The 17302-nt window shown below is 43.0% G+C and overlaps 1 protein-coding gene across 7 annotated transcripts in view; it reads left to right on the plus strand.

Moving 5' to 3' along the window:
• Positions 1-17302, plus strand: part of LOC140340634 (protein kinase C and casein kinase substrate in neurons protein 1-like) — a 285664-nt gene that overhangs the window by 30041 nt on the left and 238321 nt on the right. For 5 of the 7 annotated variants that reach the window (XM_072425940.1, XM_072425943.1, XM_072425941.1 and 2 more), the window contains exon 2: positions 5542-5632. The exons of 1 other annotated variant lie outside the window; for it this stretch is intronic. In XM_072425940.1, the coding sequence (XP_072282041.1) occupies positions 5573-5632 (60 nt within the window). In that variant the 5' untranslated portion in view covers positions 5542-5572. Of the gene's footprint in view, positions 1-5541; positions 5661-17302 lie in introns of all 7 variants that reach the window. One more of the 7 variants, XM_072425942.1, reaches the window with a different exon arrangement.

Genomic DNA, 17302 nt, shown 5'->3' on the forward strand with positions numbered 1-17302 from the left:
ACTATGTAATGGAATTAAGTCCATACAGGATGTCTATAATCTACAAGCAGACCTGGATGTACTGTTTGATTGGGCAGCCAAGTGGCAAATGACATGTTATATAGATAAATTTAAAGTATGCACTTGGGAGCTAACAACATGCATGCTTCATACTGTTTTGGGGGAATACATTTGGGGGAGTCAGAAATGGATCTGGGGGTTCTGGTAGATCATAGACTTAATAACAGCATGAAATGCCAAGCTGCAATATCTAAAGCTAGCAAAGTACTTTCTTGCATTAAAAGAGGAATAGACTGCAGAGATGGAAATATAATCCTGCCCCTTGTACAAATCATTGGTCAGACCACATCTGGAATATGCAGTCCAGTTTTGGTCACTAGTTCACAAAAAGGACATTGTGGAATTGGAGAGAGTGCAGAGAAGGGCATTAATAAAAGGAATATAGGAGCTCAGCTATGAGGAGAGATTAGCTGAACTGAATCTATTCTCCCTTGAGAATGGTCCATATAGAGAACTCTCTTCCCCATTATTCACTTTCAGATCATTTCAAAGAACAAGAGGGCACTTTTTGGGTCTGGAGGAAAAGAAGTTTAAGCTCTGGATAAGGAAGGGAGGTGTGTAAGGTCTGTGAAAATGTGGAATTGGCTCCCTCAGTAAGTAGTTTTAGCAATTACTATAGATTGCTAGATGTTTTTCTAGAAGCACAAAATATAACTGGGTATTAAGGCTTTAAAGTAAAAATAACAGTGACTGTTGATCCAGGGAACATCCGATTGCCTCATGGAATCAGGAAGGATTTTTTTTCCCCCTGTTGAAGCAAGTTGTACCAGGTTTTTTTTGCCTTCCTCTGGACCTACTATGTCCTATAGGGTTTATATCTGGGATATGTTTATTTCCCTAGTAGTTGAACTTGATGGGCTTATGTCTTTTTTCAACCTAACCTACTATGTAACTATGTAACTTCATTAAACTATGTCCACAGAAGCCGAGAAACTGCCCCACACTGTATGCTCTGAGGGGGCCATGCTAGGTCACTTTTCTCTCCCCTCCAATCAGCGTCCTTTCATACCCATTCAGCTTCACTTCAATAGTCTATACTTGCCCTTAAGGCCTTTATCGACTCTGGGGCAGCAGGCAATTTAATTTCGGCTTCTCTTGTCAAGGATTCTACCTGGCCTATGGAGCCTTTGTCTTAACGCCAGCGTATCCCTGCGGTGGATGGTACCATTCTGTCCTGTGGACTTATCTGCTTTCAAAGTTTGCCCATGCAAATATCTGTAGGTGTGCTACATTAGGAAACCATAACCTTCCTTGTACTTTCCCAGCCCTCATCCGCAGTCATCCTGTGACTCCCATGGCTTCAACAACACTCCCAAGTGTTAGATTGGTCTACTCCAGAGGTTTTGGCTTGAGGTCCTTCTTGCCACTATCAGTGTTTGACTAAGCTCAAACCTCTCAAGCGGCTCGCTCTCTCTACTTTGGAGGTTGCTCCATCCATGCCTATCTGGTACTTGGACTTTCAAGATGTCTTTTCCAAATACAAGCCTGAGCAGCTTCCTCCCCATCGGTCCTATGTCTGTGCTAAAGACCTCATATCTAATTCTACACCTCCCAGGTTGGGTATACTTTCAGTCTCCCCGAGACTAAGGTTATGAGTGAGTACATCAAGGGAAACCTGCAGCAAGGATTTATTTGCAAGTCCTTTTCCCCTGCTGGTACAGGATTTTTCCTTCTCCAGAAGAAAGATGGGATTCTCCATCCCTTTATTGACTATCGTGGTCTGATTCCCATCACCGTTAAGAACTGCTATCTGCTGCTGCTTATGCCTAGTTCTTTGACCGTCTCTGTGGTGCCCAGGTCTTCACCAAACTGGACCAGATCAAGGAGAGGGACGAATAGAGAACAGCATTTAATATAAGGGATGGACATTTTGAGTATCTGGTGATGCCCTTCGGTCTCTGTAATTCCTCAGCCGTCTTCCAACAATTTGTCAACGAGATTGTCACCTTTACCTCTTTCTTGCTTCCATACATGCGGGAAATTCTGACTCAGGACGTGCCTCCGCTAGCAAGCTTTATCAGTTAGGAAATAGGCTCTTAACCATCCCTGGCTATTTAGCTAGCTCAGACACAGCACTCCTGGGTTAACCCCCTGTTATCCAGTCTGTTCCCAGCCACATTCTCTGTGCTGTTCCAGTGTTCCTGTCTGTGGACATTCCTGTGTCACCTGTGCCTCCTGTTGCTTCCAGTGTCTTCTGTATTCCCTGTGTCTGCAGTGGCCCCTGTGTCACTGGTCTCTGTCCCCTGGATCCCTGGTATTTGACCCCTGGCGTGTGACCTGATCTCTTTTGCATGCTGCCTGCCTCGACCCCGGTCTTTCTCGACTATCTTTCTGCTTTGTGATTTGGTACCGTGCTCCATATTGCCCATCTTGGTGTGCCCAAGGACCACAACCTGGTAGTAACCAGCGGTGCAACATCCTCACCATCAGAGGCTCTGGAGAAGACTGGGTTACTGCTTAGACTCTGTACCTTGGCCCTTCTCAGGGCACACACCACCTCTGTACTATCCATAGCACCCCCTAGTGATCATGTCTCTCAAAGCGTGACAGAGATATTTTGTAACCTGCTATACATCTGTGTTGTGGTCTATCCGGATGATAGTCCTACTAAGGCTCCAAGACAATGGTCTCTATGCAAAGGCTGAGAACTGCCTGTTTGAACTTCCCAAGGTGCCCTTTCTGGGCTACATTGTTTCCAAAGAGGGCCACTCCATGTATCTTTAAAAAGGTTGGGTCTATTTCCAACTGGCCACTAACCTCTGGCCTTAAGGCTACTCAGCTAACTACTACCCGTAATTAATTAGAAAATTACTCCATGCTGGTAGCTGCTATCACTGCCCTGACCCGGAAGGATGATGACCCCAAGAACTGGCCCTCTGAGGCTATTGAGATGTTTCATGTCTTGAAGCAAGCTTTCCTTTCTGGCTCTGGTTAGGCCAGATGTGTCCAAGCTCTTTTCTATTGAGGTGGACGCCTCCTCTGTTGCTCTGGAGGAGTGGCGATATCTCTTGGAGGGTTCCCCTCAAAAGGTCACTATTTTTAGGGACCATAAAAACCACCACATCGCCTTAATCATCGGCAGGCCCTTTGGTCTTTGTTCTTTTCATGGCTTTTTTTTATTACCTTCAAACCTGGTAACTCCCAAACTGAAGCCCTTTCTCGCTCCTTTGATCCACAGGATTGCGAGACTGTTGGTAAGCCGGAGTTTGTCATCCCCCCAGCCCGCATCCCAGCCTTGATCTCTATCCAGGAATCCGCTATCCCTCCTGGTAAAAGGCATCCAGACTTACTGAAAATCCTGAGGGATATAAAGCACTATTTTCTACTTTGCTTTATCTTTTAAAGTGGTTACATATTTTGCAAGGCTCTATCTATTAATCAGTTCTTACACCCTAGGCATGTAATTTATAAGTTTAGGGTTCAATTTCCAAAACCTGATGAAAAGTCTTAGCAACCCTTCCAGGACCATGTTAAACTAAGGTAACCAGGGCTATGATATTATACAATTTACTTTTAGAATTCCCAATGTCTAGCTGTCCAGGGGCATAGGTATCTGCTTTGCAAATGAAAGAACAAGCCTACCCTTCACTCACTGGCAACCTTGCAGTGGGGTGCATGATTTATGTAATGATTTACACATTAAGATATAAAGCAGTAATGACCAGCACATTCATGGTATTAGAATCCATCCTTTATCCCTTTCAAATAAATAACAGCATAGTCATTAAACATTCCAGATAGACAAAACATCCCTGTTTCAACTACTTTTTGACAAAGATCCTTATGGTTGAGATGCAAATCTATTTAATTCTTTTAAATTTTGCAGTGGCTATACTATGTTCTTACTGAAAGAAATAGTTGATAGTTTTACATTGCATGGTTTTCTGATTATCGATGCCTTGGGGTTTTTAACCCACCTAGCGGTAATCCCAAGTGTGACTCCAGGTGGATTTTACCTGCAAAAAGCAGTAATCACTCAGGGTCGCTTAAAACTTAAAAAAAAAACACTTACCTTGCTCCGTCCACGTCCCCCGGCATCCTGCTGGTCCTCGCAGGTCCTGGGGACACGTCCTCCTCCTCCAATTTCCAGCCACGAACTGCAGAGAGGATCTCAGGGGTTTCCCGGTGACGTTGGTGCATGCGTTGGTGCCAGTGGGAGGATCAGAGGGAAATTCAAATAATTTTGTATTGGATTCAATAAAAAATAGCTGTATTGAGTCCAATACAAAGAAATCTTCATATATTATATATAGTTATATTATTTATATATTATATATGCTTCTGTACAGTTATATTATATGTTTCACTATTTTTTTTAACAGATTTTCGTGTTTTTTTAAAGTTTATTAATAAATTTAACAAATATTGGGCATATTTCGGTGAGTTATGCCTAAGAATTAAAGCCTAAAATGTAAAGTAAATTTCCATGCAAAAAAAAATCTAACGCTTTTTGCATGAAAATATGGACAGAATCAGAACGCTAAGGGGGCTAATAGGGTTTTAGATAGATAGGACTTTAAAGGTAATTTGGTGCACTCTGGCAATTCCAGCATACATCCTTTTTTTTTTTTACCTTTACCTCTTGTAAGTAATTGATCAGGTTTTTGCTATCTTTACCTTGTTTAATCTTTACCCGATTTTAGTAGGAGTGTCCCCTACTGCTGGGAGGACTACCCAATAGTCTACAGTGTGGACAAATAGTGTGCTGCCTCTTTATATGTTACTGACACAATTTGTCATTGTTGGCAGCACTGAGATACTGCTACTCTGCATGCCTGTATCTTCACTACATGAGAATAGTGAGAGAATACAGGTAGTCCCCGAATTAAGGACATCCGACATAAGGGCGACTCCTAGATATGAACTGGGCTTCCCTGCTTGCTTGTGTGTATCAAAGCACAGCTTGCCCTAGAAGGTAATGAATGTCTAGGCCCCATAATAATAGTTTTTGTTTTGCTTTGTTTGTGATTAACTCACAGTGAGGCATGTATGTTGAGACAAACATCTTTCCTAATTGCATTTATTAAAATAAATGTACCTGTTCCGACTGGGATAATTCTTCATTTTTCATACTCTTTTCCACCTAGAAATCCCCCCCCCCCCCCTCCTTTTTTCGTGGCTCCTTTAGGGGCCTAGTATGCCTTTCCTGCATATTTGATATATATACTTTCCACCATGCTACAGGTTTTTCATGCTTAGGTTTGCTACTGTAGATTGTTTCATATGCTTATTAGAATTGAGATTGTATGGGTTCATTTCCCTGGATTCAAGAAAAGACATGAAGGCGTAACATTTTTAGTATTATAAAGTGGCAGCTTTAGTTCTATTAGTAAACTTAAGGTCTAAAGGTAAAGAATCCACAGGTCAGTGGATGCATTTTAGGATAATCTTGATACATACATATATGTACACCTATTGTATGGCAACTTTCTAGCAGTGGATTTTCTATAGTTTAATGGCTGAATTTGTACTTTGTTGCAGACATCTACATACAGAGGATTAGAACAAGACCATGTCCCTAATTTACAGTGAAGTTGCAGATGATGAAAACACCAATGACAGCTTTTGGATGGTGAGTCAAGAACATGGTTTTACTAAAGGTATGCTTTAGGAATGTAGAAACCAAGTAGGAACAAAAGCCTAAATCTTTAAATATTATTTTAAAATTGCTATGCTAGATACCTTGGGGTGGAGTTACTTTTATAATATAAAGGCCCCTGCATTTCATATACATACCTGTTCCAGTAGATATTGCCACAAAGCCACTTGTCAAAAACTTCTAAACTAAACCTGTACATGAGTAGTAACTCAACTCAATTTAATCCCATGGAGAGTTTGTAATCCATACTTCAGGGACTGTTTTGATAAGAAATGCATATCAGGCCGGCAATTCCATGCTGTGCGCTCAGTATTGCACTCGGTTTATTTTGTTCAGTGATGTCACATGCAGCAGCAAGGATAATAAGGAAATAGGAGTATCTCCTGCTTCCCTTTAGTTGTGCAACTTTAGATAAACTTTCTTTGCATCCCCAGCATACACTCTGAAGCTGTGCACAGCTGAGGGGATTTTAGGAGCAGATTAGTCCCTGGCTCAATCCTGCACTGCCATTGGCTGCTGGGACTTTAGAGCCTCTCTGCTCCCAGTCACTATTGCCATTTGTAGCTATAAAGCGGACCCAAAATAAAAGTTTTTATTTACATAAAAGGGTAGACAACAATTTTTTAACTGCAAAACCCTTTAAAAAAAAGGTGAAGCCCCACCCATTCTATTTTGATTACCACGTCAACACGGCAATCAAAACTGAATGGGAGTGCAGAGCCTCCCGAGATACATAGATCATGGATCCCAGGAGGCTTCTGGCTGCTCCTTCGGTGCATGCCTCAGATCGGGACATTTTCTTACATTGAGGGGAAAGAGATGCCGCCTTGCGCATGCAAATTCACCAGGCACGTTGTCTTGGTGTCTCCTTCAATTCTGCCCTCTTATTTACCCCTCAAATTCAGAACATTCTAGGCCCTGTCACTTTCACCTGCGCAACATTTCCAAAACCCGCCCCTTCCTGTCCCCAGTGACCAGCAAACTCATTGTATACATACTTATCATATCTCGTCTGGACTACTGTAACATCCTGCTCACTGGTATTCCACTCACCCGACTCTACATCCTATTATGAATGCTGCAGCCAGACTTATCCATCCTTCCCACCACTCCTCTTCTGCTGCATCTCTTTGTAGTTCTCTTCATTGGTTTCCATTTCACCTGAGAATCAAATTCAAGCTCCTGTGCTTTGCCTTTGAATCCCTTCACAGTTCTTGCCCCACCTACCTTTCTGACCTGGTAGAAAAATACTCCCCTGGCCGCTCTCTTGGTCTGCTCCTCCAATGACCTACTAATGACTTCCTCACTCATAACCTCATCACACACACGGCTAGAGCTAGAGCTGGCCCAACTGGAATGGTCTTTCTCGTCTTATTTGGCTTTGTCTACTTTCTGCTCATTTAAAAGAGCACTCAAAACTCATCTTTTCAAACTTGCTTACCCATCTTCTTTTGTCTCCTAAATCCTCACTACTTCCCACCACTCCATTTCTCCCCTCCTATTGTGTGTTACTCCCTCCATACACTTCGTAGATTGTAAGCTCTTCGGGGCAGGGTTCTGTCCTTCTCATGTGTCACTGCCTGTATTTGTCTGTCATTTGCAACCCCTATTTAATGTACAGCGCTGCGTAATATGTTGGCGCTATATAAATTATATTTATTATTATTATTATTAATAATAATAATAATAAGGCAGGGCCTTGCAGTAGGTGAAGACTGCAGTGGTTTATTGGGAGACTGGCATCAGTGCTTGGTGCTGGACCAGGGCCTTACAGTTTTTTGCAATATTATGATAGGCTGGGGACAGATAAATATAGGATTGCGTAGGGGGGGCACATGGATACAGGGAACATTACATTAAAAGTGTACATTAAAAACTAAACCAAAAATGCAAGTAAACTTATTGATGAACAAAGGAGCGCTGTACAGAGCTTTTCTGTTCTTTGAAGAAGGGAGGGGGGAGAACTGTTCGTATCCAGCAAAAATCATCTGCCATGTGTACGTAGCCTTAGGGTGTCACAGAACTCTGCTCAAATCCGCACACTGGAGGATCAGCTTGATAAGACTAACGCAAAAATCAGGGACCTGGAGAATTGCTCCAGGCGGTACAACTTTAGAATCCGCTGACTTCCTGAAATCTTTTTAGGACCTAGAATTGGCTTTTCGTTTTTTTTTTATTTTGATAAAGGGGAAAAATTGCTGCAGCAACTTAATATCCCTCAAAACACTGAACTCTGTTCAGTTGATGGCATCAAAGTGCATCTGTCTTCATTATAGAAACACGTCACCTAGGATCCTCTAAACACAATACTTGATTTTGATTTTCCTAATAATGCTGTTACTTTGTCACATTCTGGTTGACTGATGCAATGAAAGTGGATACAAATGTTATCCTTATTGTTATTTTACACTGATACTGTTTATCGGTTAAGCTAAAGAATTATCTTTATGTGGTATTTCATTCTGTTATAAGGACCTAAACTGATAGCTAACTTGGCATATTGTATATGGGTCTAACCTCTTCTGCTGGTGGTACAGCATGGCTCTAATTAAGGAGCAGCTAAGGACCTCTAATAATTGTAATGCTTTCTAATGTGTTGAATGGGAAAACCCTGATTTCTTTCTTTGAATGTTCATGTTCTTAACTCCCCTGTAAAAGGTGTGCTAATCTTATCATTCCCCACAGATTGATATAGTTACCCTAAAAGAAATGCATTTTGTCACCATAAATCAGTGTTTTTACATCAGCATTACCATACTTTTTTGTGCTTTGACATGGGAAAAAAACAGGGGGTGGTGCTTTGTTTTACCAAGAGTTTCCCATTTACACAGAGACCTAAATAGAGAATTTCTGTTTGCTTCAGTTAGAGACTTAAATGGAGAATTTCCGCTGCAATTTTTATTACTGTCAACTCACACAAGGCCTTTGATCGTCTCTCTTCGGATTGTCTATTCTTATCTATTCTTTTTCTTAGAGGCTATTGGATTTGACCTGAATTGCATATTTAAATCCAGTATTTGCCTTGTTCCGGTCCTTGCCAGTTGTATACTGTGAATTTTGCTTGCTGTCCCTATGTTTAAGGGTTGTTTGAGCGTATTGAAATTATCACTAGTGTTGGCTGTATCTTGTACTCATTACTTTCCAAATAAACACTTTCAACTTGGAGGCTATCGTGTGTATGTTGCCAAAGCCTTTGTTTCTGCTGGGGGAAACCCTGGCACAGGTGCAAAATACCATTTTAAATTTTATTTGGTGTTTTTCTCAATGGCACAACCTTCTTCATGCCAAAACGTTCTGAGGGTCACAAATTTACATTTATATCGCCAGGCAGCTTAGATCACTCAGTTAACACAGAATATGATGTTGGGTCCAAAACCCCAGTGGAAACATTTGGACATCCTTTGCTCCACAGTTCCCATTGGGGCAGTGATGTGGATTTCTCCCAAACACAGGCCTGCCATATAGTTTACATTGCTTTGGGGCAGGCCCATGATCTTCCTATGTGGAAACTTTAACAATCTGCTCAGATGTTATTGTTTGTACTTTCTAAATGTAAACTGGCCCCCTAGGGTGCCACAAACCCTGTGTGAAAATTCATGTAGGTCAGTTAAGAATTCGAGGCGGTGAACCTGAATAATTTATCAACACATTTTTTTTTTTTTTTTTTTTTTTTAATGAAACTGAGTTTTTATTGAAAATTTTTTTTACAAATACAACAAAAGAAACAAAACAAAAAGAACATGGACAAGAACACAGCATACAGGAGCATTAGCAACATATTACCAAAACCATAAGGCATAAAGTAGGAACAAGTATATATACATATGCACATATAGATACATAAAAGCTACAAGAAAAAATAGCAATAGTGGAGTGCAAATAATGCACTGTGGTTTCCAGCAATAAACATGACAAACCAGTAAATTCCTGCATACAGGACATAACATAAAAAATGGGGAGGGAGGAAAAGGGAAAAGGGGATTCTGAGGTGATTTGCTATATAACAAAAGGAGGGGAGCAAAATAAGACCATCACATCTGTAATTGAGCATAATAGTCATCCCATGGCTCCCAGACCTGTTCGAATTTAGTGACAGTGTTCCTGAGCAGGGCAGTAAGGTATTCCATCATTCGGATATCCTGAATGCGGGCGTGTAGTTCTTCTAAGGATGGAGGGGAGACAGACTTCCACTTAGTGGAGATCAGGGTACGGGCCGCTACCAAGATGTGTGTGGTGAGCTTGGATATGAGCTTGGTAGTACCTGTTAAGGGCAACTCTAGCAGGTGATGTAGAGGATCCAAAGTAGATCGGCATTTGGTCACCTTCCCCAGTAGCTGGTTAACCTTATCCCAGTAACTTTGTATAATAGGGCAGAACCAAAAAATGTGTTCTAGAGTCCCGCGGTAGGACCTACAGCGCCAACAAGTCGGATCAGCCTCTGGGAACAGCCTATGGAGCATGTCTGGGGTGTGATACCACAGGAATAAAATCTTATATACATTTTCTTTATAAAGAGTACAAATAGAGCTTTTATTTGCTGCCTCCCAGATGGCAGACCACTCCTCCCCATCAAGGGTGTGGCCCAAGATAGTTTCCCAAGTACACATATAAGCAAATTTACCAGAGGCCTCCCTTGTTGACACATGGAGAAGACAGTAGATAGAGGAGATAAGGCCCTTAGCATAAGGACCAGCTGGACACAACCTTTCAAAGGGAGTTTTTTGAGAAAAGCTGGGAGACTGCTGAAGAGAGAGGACAAAATGCCTGATTTGTAAGTATGCATAAAAGGAGGTGCGGGGGAGGTCATATTTCCCCCGCAACTCCGGGAAGGTAAGTAATCTCCTCTCCAAGGGATGCAAATTATCCTGGATATGAAAAAGCCCTCTCTCTCGCCAGGGTAGCCACATAAGATCTGGTAAGGCTGTCGGGTATCAGGGGGGTGTGTATAATAGAAGTAAGTACAGAGGCAGAGGCGGAAAGGCCATATTTAAGTTTGTGAGCTCTCCATATATTCCTCATAAACACCATCGGTGCGAGTCAATCTCTATCTGTCAGTAGCAGTGAAGAACTCCATAGCATAACATTGGGGTGCAAAGGGGCGAGCCAGGCCTCCTCTATCTCCCGGCAGACACTGAAGGAAAACAATTTGGTCCATGCGGGCAGAAATCGAAGGTGGGCCGCTATATAGTATTTATTAAGATCCGGGGCCCCAAGGCCACCCAGATTTTTGGGTGTACAAACCACTGTCTTGGACAGTCTATGTCTCCTATATGCCCAAATAAAATTCAAAAAGCCAGCCTGTAGCTTTTTCATGGTCAAAACCGGAACCCTGACCGGAAGGGTCTCAAATAAATAGAGTAGCTTGGGTAATAGCATCATCTTCACAGATGCTATACGGCCCATAAGAGACAGAGAATGCCCCTTCCATTTGTTCAGGTAATTATATATCTCCTGAAACAGTGGGGGAAAGTTACGAGCATACAGTTGGCCATATGTGGCTGTAATTTGAGTGCCCAAATAATTTAGGGAGCAGTCCCGTCATAAAAAGGAAAAACTACCTTGTAGCGCCAACAGTTGTGAGGGTGGCATGTGTAGTGGTAAGGCCTCCATTTTAGAGGAGTTCACCTTATAGCCTGAGGCAGTACCAAAGGTGTGCAATTCAGCCCATAAGTTGGGGAGGGAGGTAAGAGGCTGCGTTAAAAGTACATCATCTGCATATAAAGAGATTTTGTAGGAGGAACCCTTCACTAGTACTCCCTGAATATTGGTATTGGCTCAGATCTTCTCAGCAAGTGGTTCGATACTAAGCGCAAATAGCAGGGGGGATAAGGGACACCCCTGCCACGTACCATTTTTAATTGGAAATTACGCCGATGAGGCATGAGGTAGTTTGACTGATGATGATGGATAAGAGTAAACGAAAGGTATGGCGCCCAGGAACGGTCCAAAGAACCCCATTTTGGACAGCGTGGAGAGCATAAATGGCCAGCTAAGTCTATCAAACGCTTTCTCCGCATCTAAGCTGAGTATCAGTGAAGAGAGCTTGTGTTTATTGAGAATATCAATAATATTGATTACTCTGCGAGTATTATCACTAGCATGACGAAATGGGATAAAGCCAGTTTGATCCCTGTGCATTAGGTATGGCATATATTTGGAGAGCCTATTAGCTAGAATTTTAGAAAAAATTTTAAGGTCCGAATTGAGCAATGCAATAGGTCTATAATTAGTACACTCTAGAAGATCTTTACCTGGTTTGGGAATAGCAGTGATATGGGAGCATGACATGGAAGGCGGGATAGGTTTACCTTGTAAAAAGTCATTAAATAAATCCACTAAATAGGGGAGCAAGTGTGGCAAAAAGGTTTTGTAATAGAAGTAAGGTAACCCGTCAGGGCCTGGGGCCTTATGTGAAGGGAGGTGAGAGATAACCTGCGAGACCTCCTCTCCAGTAATTGGGCTGTTAAGGTGTTCCGCCTTCAAACGGGGAAGATTCAGGTCTGCTAGATATGAGTCAATAGTAGGTTGTAGCCTGGGGCCCATATCACTTTGTGCCTGATGTACCGTGTGGTACAAGTGTGTATAGTATTGTTCAAACCGGGAGGCTATATGAGAGGGGTCATATCTAAGAACACCTTTCGCATCCTTAATGGGCATAGGGGATCAGTTCATTTTTGTGTCCCTCAGTTTACGTGCTAATAGCATATCGGCCTTGTCGCCCTTATGATAATAGATTTGTTTAGTTCTTTGCATCAGCCAGCTAACTTTCCTCAACTCTAGGGCCCATAATTTAGAGCGAAGGGAAGTCACCTCCCGCAGGTGAGCCAGAGATGGACTATTAATAAGTCGTTCCTCTGCCACCTTTATTGCCTTCTCTGTCAAGGTGCGCTGTAGAGAGGAGTTCTTTTTAATACGGGAGCTTAGGGCCACACATTGACCCCTGATCACCGCTTTGTGAGCTTCCCAAAGGGTGGATGTGTGAGTCACTGAACCTTTATTCTCTGTAAAATAATTTTGTATGCCCGCAGCGAGTGACAGTTTAGTTTCTTCATTTTAAGGAGAAAGTCATTCAGTCTCCAGTGGCAGATCCTGGTCTTAGAAGGGGCAAATAAAACCTCCAGGGTGATCGGAGCAGGGTCCGACCATGAAATAGGATGTATGTCCGCGGAGGCACTATTTCTCAGTAACGGTAAATTAACAATGCGGGTGTGCGTTTTGTGGGGGGGGGGGGGGAATAAAAGGAGTATTGTCTACTTGTGTCTAATAAGCTGTCTGAAAAGTTTGGAGTGCTGCAGAACATTTGGAGGTGGGGGAGATGTAAACACAGACATTCTGTCTTGTGTAGGGGAGAAAATAGAATTAAAGTCACCCCCAACCACCAGATAGGTGTGAGTGAAATCTTCCAGAAGGGCCAGAGTCCTAGTAAGAAACGTAATCTGACCTGTGTTAGGAGCATAAAGGTTGCACAATGTCAGAGGGACGCCTCGGAGGGTACTGTGCAGGATAAGAAATCTTCCCTCAGAGTCAGCTATTGTACGTGTGGGGGAGAATTTAAAGGAATCCCGAATTAAAATTGCAACCCCCGCCCGCTTTTTAGAGGGGGAAATAGCCACATGAACTCCTGGGTAATATTTGAAGGCAAAATTAAAAGTACCCGTGTTATCAAAGTGTGTCTCTTGTAAAAAGACCACCTCCGCCGATTGGCGTTTAAGTTCTCTAAGTGCCAATTTCCTTTTAGTGTTGGAATTCAAACCCCGCAAATTAAGGGATAAAATTCTAGCAGCCATAATTGAATGAAAAAAAGTGAGTTATGTGCAGACCCATCCGGTATTCATAGATGCCTGAGTACAGATCAAGCCTTTGCTCTAAAGTGCATGTGAAGGGATATGAAAATCGCCCCATAGGGGAAGGTGGGGAGTTAGGTGGGCAGTAGCAAGGGAAAACTATCGCTATCAAAAACAAAATCACATAAAAAAAAAACAAAAACATACATATAGGCAACCAACCAGGGTAAAGTAGTCGCACCCCAGTGACCATGGGGTGTTCAGTATCTGCCGATCCCCGTGCCTCAAAAAGGAGCAGCAGGGAAGAAACATCCGTGACAGACACTTCAACACCCCCACAGGGGTCAAAGACCCAGCAATCTCCGGAACAATCACCAGGAAAATCCTCGGTCAACATAACATGAGTGGCACCAGCTAGCAAACATCAATATAGCCTCCCCACCACGGCCGAGCAAGTCAGCCCCGACACAGAGCCCGGGGGCAAATATACAACCTGGTACAGCATAAAAAGGCAGCACATTTTTAGGTAAACAAAATCAAGTTATACAACATTTAGTATACCATGTTGTGCTAAGACATATTCATGAAGTACTTAGGCCAAGTCACAGATCCAGACCCATGCCTAGGGCAGTAATAAAAAAAAAAATACGCTCCAGACAAAGGTTGACCAACATAAGCCATACAGTAGCTCATCAGTGGTAAGAGATCATGATATCTAAGCCAGATGACATCCCACCCAGGCCAAGAACCACAATCCCCAGGGTAGGGTTAAAGAAACAATAAGCACCGCCAACCAAATACTATCCAGTTGCATAGTCGCTTCTACTATTATGAACTATAAAAACTTTAGCTCTTTAAGGATTTTAGAGGCAAAACATTAATAGGTTAAACACCAATTTAAGTAGGAGAGCAGTAACATATTCTAAATTGTATCAAAAGAGCAGAGCAGCATTAGAGGTATGGGGGGGGGGGGCAGGCCCCATCAAGACTGTCCGCTGTCTCGAGAAGGAGGAGGTGGAGGGGACCGCCGAGCCCGGCGTCCTGTGTGTCTTCTGGACGTGGCCGTCTGCCAGGGCGGGGAGGAGGAAGGTAAAAGATCCTCTGACTCCCATCCGGGAAGTTTGGGCAAAGCTATACCCATATCTCAGCAGAAGGCAGGTAAGTCCTCCGGATAGCGTAGAACAGCGGTTTTCCCCTCATTGCGGGCTGTTAGGCAGAACAGAAAAACCCAGCGATAGGGGATGCGTTGATCCCGAAGAAAGGTGAGGAGAGGTTGCAGGAGGCGTCGTTGTTGCAGGGTGTGCCATGACAAGTCCTGAAAAAGCTGTAAGGGGGCTCTGTCAAATTCCAAGTTGCGCATATTCCGTGCAGCAGCCATGATCTCAGTTTTCAAATCTTCATCAGCTAAGTGGCAAAGGACATCACGCGGCCTAGAGGCCGAAGCAGGTTGCCGGGTGGCTCTATAGGCCGTGAGTATTCCCACATCTTGTGAAAAAGGGCGCCCTAGGAGGCGGTTAAAAAAAGCCTGCAGAACCAATTTTAGGCCTGGGCCACGGGTGGCTTCCGGCAGCCAGCGAACTCTAATATTCCTGCGGTCCCTATTGTCCATATCTTCAAATGGTACTCCCGAGATTTGCAGATAAGGAGCTCAATATCTCCCTTAGCTTGGTGCAAGTTTTCATCTATAGCTTCCACTCTCCCAGCCAGAGACTGCAAATCAGTGCAGAGGACCACAATTTCAGAGCGAAATGTTGCCTGAACCTCAGTTATCAGTAGTTGAAAATCAGCTTTAGTAGGCAACATCTGGAGGTAAGTCTGCCATGTATGTGGCAAAGCGACTGCTACCTGGCCCTGATTCTGTTTGCAAGGGTGAAATGGCTCTACAGGAGCATGAGCCCCTAAGGGACCTGTCCCACAAGATAAACTGGGTGTGCACAATGAAGGACCCAGGGGGGGAAAACCAGCTTTCAGCAGTCTACAGGGTGCTGGGTTAGTTATTACTTGGGTGCCCCCAATTGTCCCCAGCATAGGAGAGGAAACCGCCTCAGGTCTGAAGGCTAAGGGCACAGTATCATCCAGGGGGGAGCAGGAGGTTTTAGGTGAAGCAGAATTTTCCCCATCATGATGAGTCCCAGGAGAGGGTGGGGGCTCAGAGCAGGGGGAGAGACTCACCCCTGCAAGATCCTCTGCAGCCCGGTCGTCCCTGTCCTGCTGCAGGATGATTTTATTGTTCACTGCTGAGCCTGAAGAGGCTGCCTCTAGGTCTGCTGCTGTGAGGAGATGGTGTGCAGCTAAAGACTCTTCTGCACGCCACGTGTGCTGAGGAGGGGAAGAAGCCTGCCCCATCTTAGGATGCTGGGGAGCAGCTGGAGCGTCTCCTATGAAAGCTCTAATCGAGGGCTGAGAGGAGCTGTGGTGCTGTGAAGGGGAGGGGGGGGGAAGCCTCCCTCCCTTAGATCTCTTCTGTTTGCCCATGTGAAGCCTCAGATGCCTGTGGAGACAGCCAAGCCACGCCCTATCAACACATTTTTAAATTTCATATTATGACCCAATGGGGTGAACGATCTACAGGTCTCTTGGAAGATAGAGGAGTGGCAAAATAGGGCCTATAAGAAGGTCTTATTCAACTGTGAGGAAAAACCGAATCTCCCTACACTGGACAGTAGTTTAGGAAAGTAAATGAAATCATGGTTCTGGAGGACCTTATCTCTTCCATTCATGGCACTGAAGAGCATTTGAATCTTAACCAGGACACTATCTGCAAGGAGTTCTCCCTGTGTTTGTGTGTTTCCTCTGGGCTCTCGGGTTTCCTACTCACATCCAATAAACATGTAGTTAGTGCAATTGGCTTCCCATCATATGACATATGACTATGGTAGGGATATTAGATTGTGAGCCTCTTTGAGGCACAGTTAATGATATGACAACAGATTTTGTGAAGCGCTGCCAAATATGTTGCGATATATAAATACAAGTTGATGAAAAAAATAGCCTTTTTTTATAAACCTTGTTTGTAATTGGCTCCTTGATATGTTTATGGTTGCTCTTTTTACAGAGTACACTTGCTCATTGTTTTTACTCTACTGCTGTTTCCCCCCTCTATCCATCATTGAGCCCCCGCCATCCCTTTATTTCCAATTTCTTGTCTGTTATGTGTTTGTTTGCTGTACCCCCTTTCTTTTGTCTCAGTAGACATTTATGCCATGTTCTTCTATGATTTGACAAATTGCTATTTTTTGTATACTGTATTTGTCTTTTTGTTTTGTTTTTTTTCATGTTCTTTTCCCATAACTTTAAGATTTATTGTAAAATGTAATTCTTAAAGCAGAACTTTTCCAAAAAAAACAAAACTATTTATCTTTCCTTTACTTTTTCAGAGCCCCCTATCTTTCCTGGATCTCTTTGTCGCCAGGTGCCGCCATCCTCTTCATCTTTTCAGATCAGTCACCTGATCTTGCACTTGCGTGAGATCAAGAAACGTAGCTGTAACTAAAAAAAAAGTGTCTCATTTTTAAAAAAAATCTAAAAAAAAACCTATTTAACATAACTATTTCAGAAGCTTACTATTTAAAGTTTCACTTATTTTATTGAGGTGGTAAATGGTCCCATCTAGAATCAAGAAGCTAAACCCCCAAGCCTCACACTTATGTCTTCAAGGCTGTGGCAAGCTTGGGTTGATGGTCAACATTTGGTTGAGGTGTTCTAAAATGAGGTTTTGGACTAGAGTGTTTAATTTATTATACTCTGTCACTTAGGTTAATATTCATAAACATCCAGGCTTTGCACTGTTTCTTAAATTTGGCATGTCTCTTCTAAAATACCTCTTCTGATGAATATTCTATATTTCTATATTATATAT

This window comes from Pyxicephalus adspersus, chromosome 11, assembly GCF_032062135.1.
Source record: "Pyxicephalus adspersus chromosome 11, UCB_Pads_2.0, whole genome shotgun sequence".
NCBI lineage: Eukaryota > Metazoa > Chordata > Amphibia > Anura > Pyxicephalidae > Pyxicephalus > Pyxicephalus adspersus.